The sequence below is a fragment of the Nothoprocta perdicaria genome, unplaced genomic scaffold, assembly GCF_003342845.1.
Source record: "Nothoprocta perdicaria isolate Ctin4 unplaced genomic scaffold, notPer1 scaffold_170, whole genome shotgun sequence".
NCBI lineage: Eukaryota > Metazoa > Chordata > Aves > Tinamiformes > Tinamidae > Nothoprocta > Nothoprocta perdicaria.
The window spans coordinates 1,316,205-1,325,073 of NW_020454872.1; the positions used below are offsets into that span (position 1 = coordinate 1,316,205).

An 8,869-nucleotide genomic window follows, 5' to 3' on the forward strand; every position below is an offset into this window, starting at 1 on the left:
GCTGGGGCAAGTTATGCAAAACGTGGTAACGTGGCTGTCTCAGCTGCCCTCTCAACGTCTGCAGCCCACATGGGCCATTCTTCATTCCCCACCCATCCTGCCTCTGAGCTGCTCATCTATCTTGCACAGGGATAATTGCTTTTTTATGGGCAGTGTAAGACTCTCTTCCTGCCTCTCTAAATGGAAAAATCCCATTTAACATGTTGCCCTATGGCAGCTGCAAGGGAAGGAACTATTGCAACACGATGCCCGTAGGAGAGCCCAGCAGAGCACCTCCTGGCACAGCCCTGGCACTGCTTGCTCTCCACACAGCTCCACAAAGCACATCACAACAGGGGCCTCCTGGAGCACAGGCTCTTTCAGCAAACAGAGCTGCCATGGGGAAAATTGCCCTGGAGGGAGGAGTTGTGCTTTCCTGCAGATCCCATGGGATTCGTTCACATCTTTCCTAAAGCTTGGCAGTCATCTCAGAGCTCTCGGTTGAGGCATGACGAGCGTTCAGCAAAGCAGGAGTTCCCCATACCTTGTATYTTCAGGTCCTGTTTAATTCCCTGAGGGCCTGATGAGCTGTGGCAAGACTTAATTAACTGACAACATGAAAACATTTTCTTTCAGTGTTCAAAGGTTCATACACTTCCAGTGCACTTGCATGTAGGGATGGGTCAGTGGGACGGTATTTTGGGGGCTCTCATTTTGCTGGCAGGTGTTTAGCAGTGAGGGCCCAAAGTTCTTCAGATAAGTGACTCTCCTTTCCTAAGAGCTGGAGGAGACAGTGACGTGAATCACGCCAGATCGAGGAGCAGATATCACCGCATGACGACAACATCTGTAAATCATCCGGTCGGACGGACAGAACAGGGTGAGCAGCGAGAAACTCATCTGACAAGGGACTAATTAAAAAAAAAACCAACCACTGGAAGAGTGAAAAGGCCCGAACAAATCCAGGAAGGCTGCATTTCTGCGATAGGAGACGGTCACATGCAAACGTCCTAATGCCAGGATTTGGTCATGTCTGTGATAGTCAAAACACATTGAAACAAATGCATGAACTCACAGTTTGCTGCTTTCTGTCCTGTCTCCACTGCAGCACTCAGGCAAAGGCAGTTTGGGCTCTCTGGAATCATGTTTATTCGGCAATAGTCACCTGGTGGTGCTGAAAGGCTGCCAGGGAAGACACCAGTGAAACTTCGGCTCTCAGTCTCTGCTCCCAGAAACTGCACCTGAGAGTCTTGTTGTGGATTAGCAAAAGCTCAGCAGCTGGTGTCCAGGAACGGCCACAGAGGCCAAGCAAAGTCCTCGTATACTTACGGATATCTGCAACAAAACAGCATTGCAAAGGTTTCATCGGGATGCTGGGATAGTCCCTTGCTTTTCTGTAATGTCACGGACAAACTACCACACCAACAGAGAGGGAATGTCCTCTGATTAAAAATGCCTGTTATTATCTACATGCCCATATTTTATATAAATATATAATATATATACACAATCTTGAATGAAATACATGTAATATTCACTTACAGTGTGCACACTGTATGTATATGGACATCATAGGAGGTGGAGTAGTCCTTACATATTTAATGAATATATATATATTTAAAACGACCACTTTCATCCTGTACATTGGCAATAACATAAAAGATTAAATGAAAGTACTTGTACTTGAGTACAAATCTGTATTTGTACTCAATTTTCCACTATTTTTAATGCTTATTCAGATAATGAAGATAGGCTGAAGGCAGCTTCCCTTTGGTTCAATGCAGGACTCGAGGCACACGGTGCTACTTCAGGAATCCCTCTGGCGCCTGAGGAAGCATTGTGCTGGGCGGAACAGGAAGGCAAATCCAAGGCCTTGGAGGTTCTTCCAGAGAAGATCTAAAAAGCTGGCAAAGATGTAAAACCTTCCAGCAAGGAGCAATTATAAGAAATATTGCCAAAGCAAACACAGGCACACAGAGTGTTCTGTGTAACGCCCTGCGTACACCCCTTGTGTAACACCATCTGGATTTAAGTGTCTTATACAAGCCTTTACTCACTCAGTGCTGAGCTGCTCCTAAGCTGGGATTGAAGGCGAATCCTATTTAGAAAAACACCCTTGCTGAAAAAAGCATGAAGCAAAGAGGTAAATTTGCAGGGATCTTCCCAAGTGTGACGGCACCGTAATGCAGAGACCATCTCCCGGAGGGCTCCAGGAGGACTTAGGATTGCTTGTTATAAAAGGGAGCCTTGGTTCAGCCCGGAGCAAAGAACTGGTGACAGTCAAGGATTTTGAGTACTGTTTTGGTCGGGGAAAATGACTGCTTTTAGCGCGGGAGGTAATTAAAACACCCGGTGAAGCTAAACACCGTGGGGATCTGTCATAAAAGGAGGCAGATTGTGTAACCAGATAGAATGATCCTGGAGAAAACAGCAGAGAAAAGAACTTGAAGTTCGCCTAGAGAAGAAAGACAGAGCAAGATATTGCGCCAGATACAGAAATCTGATCTCTGCAGTTCCAGTGGCTAGAGATGGCTGAAGAGGATATCAGGGCTCCAGGCACGCCGTTCTCACTCTCTTTTTCGGGCAGTGGCTTTCTYGTCCTCTACCAGGTGGGAGTGGTGCAGTCCCTCCTGGAGCTGGCCCCAGAGCTGCTCCGCTCGGCGTGCAAGGTCTACGGCTCCTCTGCAGGATCTCTCATCGCAGCGGCCGTCGTGTGCGGCACCAACCTCGGTAAGAGAATTATTGCCTGGATTTTCTCATTTTTGACTTTTGTTTCCAAATATAAATGTAGGCACTAATGCCTTATAGGGTGAAAGGAGGGAATTTTTGCCAGCAACCTATCCTATTCAATCAGTCACAGCTGGATGTGTCAGGGGGCCAAGTGCTCTATGTTAGTATCAAAAAAATGAAGGAGGAAGTAGGGAAGAAATTCAGAAGCTACCAGGGGATTTAGGAGCATGGAGTCCACTAAATCCTGGTAGGATTTCCCCCCCTTAACCAACCGTGCTTTAAAATTCCTCTCATGCCACACACTGAAAGCCCGGCCAMCAAAGAGGAGTGTTTCCAGGAGCACTGCAGTGGCTGCCCTTGCTTTTCCAGCCCCAGTGGCTGGACTGCTGACTGGCCTCCAGGGATCCAGCTCCCACTGCTGCTTCTCCGCAGCCTTGGCCCTCCTCAGAGTTTCTTTGTGGCTCCTGGCATGCAGTGCTTCAGCCAAGGCCTCATGGCTCACTGCTGCCTCTGTTTCCATGAGGCTGGTTGGGATGAGATGGCTGGGAGAGCTCTAGCCCTTTGCTGAGTATGACTGAAGTTGGCTGAGAGGATGAGATGTAATAGTGGGATTCTTAGACCGAGCGGACATCTCCACAAACTCAGCTCTCTTCACAATAAAGAACATTGCAAGGACATAGGTCATTTCTATGACCTACTTCATCACTCACCTGGGCTCTGGGAGAAGAGATTTGTAACTCTTGGAGCTTTGATCTCTTGGCATAAAGGGCTACTGAATCCATGGTGTCATTTCCTCCCTTTTGCAGAGTTGGGTTCCACATCCCTGTCTTTGTTGTGGACGGAGTTCTAAAACTCAGTTATCTCAGTTATTAATGAGTTCTAAAATAGGAATAAATATCCTTTTTTTTTGGCAAATCTGAAGATCACCTGCAGTAAGGTTTTTGAAAGGAGCTTTTACAATATTTGAAGCCTCTGCTTCACATATGCTAGGACCATTCCACTGAAACTAAAACCWAGTTAAAAATTAGGTAAATACATTTAGACAAAGCGGAGCCCAACTGTCAGAAATGTTTCTGCCCATGTGGGAAAGAACCTCCATGCATATTAGCAAAGATGCCAATACTTTCCTCTCTGATTTCTYATCCTGTTGCAATAGAACAGAGGAGCCAGGACTGTCAAGCAGGTATAACAGCTCTTGCTGTCACTATCAATGCTGATAAGTGGGTCTGCTTCACTGGAGGAGACAGGGCACCATCTAATTAGTTAGTGGAGACTCTAAGTTGATCTTCTGCCCAAAACATCTCCCTTCAGGGGAAGAAAAGGTCTTTTGGATAGTGATGACTGTGGCTGAGTTTTTAATAYAGAAAAGGCATGGGGCTCCTGCACACAAACTGAGCCAAACACATATCTGGCATAATCAGGGAAGGAATAAGGTAAAAGATGGATTTAGCTTCTCCAGCCCATGCAAGAGTGGACCCCAATGGGGGTCCTGGTGGGCTGGCTGTGATCAGGCATTGATGGCCCCTACCCGTCCTTCTCTGGGACCAAGCAGCRCTAAGCTCTCTGAGCCAGCTGTCCTTTGCTGTCTTGTGTGTCCACATCACAGATGGCTCTTAGGGAGACAGATCATTCCTGAGCACGCAGAAACTGGGACAGGAGGGGACTGTCTTGGACAGCACAGCCCCTGCTTGCTGCAAGCCGAACCCTGGCCACCACGGCCAGCCACAGCAGCAACTCCAGGGCTGCTGCCAGCTCCCACTTCCTCCCTGGCAGCTCCTCAGCCTCTTTCCAAACTTCCTCCCATTTCCAGGGCACAGGGCAAGCAGAAAGAAGTGCTGAGCAGGTGTCTTCTTGTGCTGTTGCCCACAGCCCTCCTGAGGTATCTCAGGCTCTTTTGACTTCCCCAGAGACCCTGGGTGAACCTGCCAAGCGTTAATCGTTGTGCCACATGGCCTGAACATCCGCTCAAACAATTATAACCCCTCTTAATACCTGGGTTGCTGCAGTTGCCTTCAGGACACTTCATGTAATCCATCTGTCTGGCCRTATTTTTAAAGACATGTGATGGGACAGCCTGGGCGACCTCTGTTCCTGCAAGGGGAAAGATATCGAGTTGTGTTTAGCTCTGCACTGCTCCGGAGTCCTGCGGAGCCTACCTTGGTCACAAGGAYAGCTCCTGGCAGGATCATCAGGGAAATGGAAAACATTTTCAACATGCCAGTTCAACCAGTTGAGTCATGGGCATGTTTGACCTGAAAGAGAGAGAGGGCCTTATCAGCAGTGCCACTTCCACCCGCAGCTGAACTACTGCTCTCATCATCGGTGAGAGCAGTTTTGCCTTGAACACAAACAACCAAGGGAAAAGGAAGAGGGAACAGTCAAACCTCTGTGCTGTGAATGTCACACTTTCCTGAATCTTTCCCTGCTCCCGTGGAAAAGGTTCAGCCAGAGTATCAGATCCTACGGAGTCCTGCTGCTGACAGAAAAGGGCTTTAATTTGGGGCAGGGTTAAAAATATATCTGTTCAGGCAGCATAAAWGCTGACTTTCTCTCTCTTCTTTCCTATACCAGATGACCTAAAGGAATACTTTTTTGAAAGTGCAAGGGAAGTCAGGAAAACCATCCTGGGCCCTCTTTCTCCCAAGTGCAGCCTGCTGAGGAATATCAGGAGTCTTTTACAGAGGACACTCCCTGAGAACTCCCACCAAGTGGCTTCGGGGAGGCTGCACATCTCCCTCACGCGGGTGGTAGATGGCCAGAACGTCATGGTCTCRGAGTTCAACTCCAAGGAGGATCTCATTCAGGTAAAGGGACCTTCCTCGGAGGCCCGTAACAAGATCTCCTGCTACTCTTTTGGTGAGCAGGTCCCATAAGCACTAATGACTGGAGCTCCCAGCGAGCTCCATGAGGCCTGCAGGGGACAGGAATGCAGAGGGAGATGCTGTTGGGGCCAGAGTGTGGTAGGATCTTGCTTTTGGACTCAAAGAACTTCTGCTGAGGTGTTATTCAGCCCTAGCAAGTGCTAGTGGCTCCCTGCAAAGAGATGGGTTGATGCTAACCTACCCTCTGAGCTTTCTGTGTGGGTCTCTCCTTGATCAAGTTCTCTCAGCAGGAATTGCCCTTGTTGCCTCTGCACTTTCCTGAGGAGGAAAGTTCTGGGAGGAAAGTGCTGCACTAAAAGTCTGGGTTGCCAAACCACCAACTGCTGATTAACCTGTGAATTAGCTGCTGGAGGAAGAATCCCAGTGAAAAACCCCAAAGGAGCTCACCAAGAGAATCAGGGATTTGTTGTCCGGTGCAAACAGTAGAGGATGGCAAATACATGGAGATGCTGAAACTCCACTAGTGGTGCCCACCCTAGGTTAACCTCGGCAATCCTTGTTGCTAGTTACAACCAAAGACCAACTCCCAGATCAAGAAACTGGGGAGGAGTCGTTGCAAACTATCCAGCAGGATGGTTTGGCCATTGAAAAAACTCCCAGCAGAGTCAAAGTGTTTTGAGAGAGCGTCTTGGTTTTGTCAAAAGCCTTCAAGAATGAAAAATGACCTAAAAGTTTCACCTTCTCAAGGCCAAAAGGCAGCATTTGGATGGGGAAATATAGATATCGAACTGTGATATTGCAGACAGTTCTACAGTGAAAATGGTGTGCTATGCCCTTACCAAGAGAAGGCTTTCGGTTTTATTGAAATTAGATGTTTTGGCCTTCTTGAAACTTYTCCTCTTTGCACAGCAACGTGCAGAGTCCAGGCAGTACCTGCAACCAGGTGATTTGTCCCACCTCAATTTGCATGCCCTGAATCAAACAGCCCTTTGTTCAGAAGAACCTCCCTAGAAACACACACTTTACTGCAACCCTTTTGTAATCCCGCTCTCTCCCAGGCTCTCCTCTGCAGCTGCTTTCTCCCCATCTACTGCGGATTCATCCCTCCGTCCTACCGAGGTGTGGTGAGTGCTCTTTCAAACACCACCTATGCTCTCAGCAGCGTGTCCATGGGGTTAAACTTTACATTCCCTTGAGCGGAGCGGGTAGTAAATGCCTAGACATCTTCTTAGGTAGCTTGAGGCACGTTCTTCATTGCAACCTAAGCTCGCAGCTTTGTTGAACTGCCATCTGGAGAGACATCTCCTTCTGCTCTGTCGACTGCTGGGCCTGGGGGCCTGGACATGGTGTTTGTCTTGCAGATCTCCAAAGTGAGATGACACCCACGTTCAGAATGTACAATCTGGTTGTCCTGGGCAGGATTTGTCAGCAGTGCAGATGTCTCCATTAGCTCAGGTGCAGACAAGTATGACAAAAATACCGAAAGTTTGTGGGAGGAATCCTCCCCCAAGCACGTGCATATTCATATGCTGTGAAACACCACAATAAGTCAACAAATTGGAGCCAGGTTGCAGCTACCTCTCAGTGAAAGAACACAGGACTGATGTGTGCAACCTGCCTGTGTGTCAAGGCCTTCAAAGCCTTGGGAGCAGATCTGCAGCTGGTATAAAATGGGGATATCCACCAGATTGGGTCAGGCTGTATTGACTGAGCCTATTCAGGCCACTGTAATTGGCTGCCTGCTCAGATCTGCACCTTTACCCAGACTGCAAGCAGTTATTAAATGTGGGTCTCCTACTCCTTGAGCTCACAAGAAAAACAGAACAAGACCAAACCCGAGATGGAGGACTTGAAGTCTCTATAACACAATAAATTCAGTGACRTTTGACCAGCTAGCAACTCCTGGAGCAATCTCATGATGTTTTGTGCATAAAAGTTATATTTTCATTTTAATAACTGCTGTGGCTTCCAGCACTATGCTCAATGTGACAGCTAAACCTTTGAAAGCTGCTGTGCCACCATAGCCTCAAGATATAATAAGGGCAGAGATTTAGTTCATGGCCTCCCTCTCACTGGGACTGTGGTATCTGCATCTGCTCCTAGCTGAAGACCAGGCTTGGTGCCATGGGCAAGGTGCCAGGAGGGGCTGGGAGAGGCAGGGATCAAGGGAGGGAGATGGGAAGAGATGTTGTTGCAAGTGGGAAGACTGGACATGCTGGAATCAGCCCTCGGTGCCTCTATAGCAACCCTCTTCTCCACGCACCCCGTCCCTCTGCTCTTGTCCCTCAGCGATACGTTGATGGAGGATTCACCGGCCTGCAGCCTGTTTCCAGCCTGGAGGAAGCTGTGATCACGGTGTCCCCGTTCACGGGGGAGCTCGATATCTGCCCGCGGGACTGTCCCGCCATCTTCTACTGTTTCCAGATCTTTAATGGCAGCATTCAGATCTCCATAGAAAACCTGTGCAGGATTAGCTACGCACTCTTTCCACCCAGTTGCGTGGTAAGTCCGCCATGTCTCCTTCCCAGCTCCATTTTGGGTGAAGCAAACCAGTGCTGAACCTGCCTTCCTGAGATGTAAGGTTCACATCTATCTCCATTGCTAAATAATCAGATTACAAAGGGAGGAGCCTTGGGCAGTCCCCACTTCTCCTGTGTCKTATCTCAGAGCAGACACCACAGATGGTTTCACAACCTGCCAAGTCCAGTGTTTTAGTAGCTCTAAAGCACCTTCTGCTGGCTGCCTTCCAAGCAGTCGTTCCCAAGCCCTCCCCAGAGAAACAGCTCCCAGCCTTGGACTGATCCTGCTAGGGCCTCGATGGAGTTTGTGTTTGAGACCCTGCCTGTTTCTCCTTGCAGATCCTGGATGACATGTATTTCCAGGGGTATCAGGACACTGCCCTTTTCCTCTGCAGGAATGGTAAGTTTTCCCTGAGACAAAAAAGACAGCCGAAAGTGGAACCTGCTGCCTGGCAGCATCGCCCAGACACTGCGACACCACCAAGAACATCAGCCCTTTCCTTTTGTGCCCGCAGATGCCTTTGGCACAAACTACTTCGATGGCAACTTCCGCTTTGCCAGCATGTGTGGGAAAACTGACCTGGCACCATCCGAGGGGACGCTGAGCAGCCCGGGCAAGAGGGCAGCGCGGCCGCTGGCCCCACGCTTCCTTCCAGGTGCACCATTTGGGGCACTGCTCTTGGCTTCTGGGAGTGGCTGGGGCCCTGAGAGCTGCTGCACCTTGGAAAGGAGCAGTATTATATTTCAGATATTATATGTTCTTTCTATATCTGCTTTGTGGCAAATTCCCTGAGGGCTCTAGCTGCTGCTCTCTGTCTT

At 48.9% G+C, this 8,869-nt stretch overlaps 1 protein-coding gene across 1 annotated transcript; it reads left to right on the plus strand.

Moving 5' to 3' along the window:
- Positions 1-2,507: 2,507 nt before the first annotated feature.
- Positions 2,508-8,660, plus strand: PNPLA1 (patatin like phospholipase domain containing 1; the record flags this gene model as incomplete). Its single annotated transcript, XM_026036061.1, has 6 exons — positions 2,508-2,709; positions 5,281-5,513; positions 6,590-6,655; positions 7,821-8,033; positions 8,390-8,450; positions 8,566-8,660. Coding segments are annotated over exons 1-6 (870 nt in total), but the record flags the coding sequence as incomplete, so codon positions are not given.
- Positions 8,661-8,869: the final 209 nt, after the last annotated feature.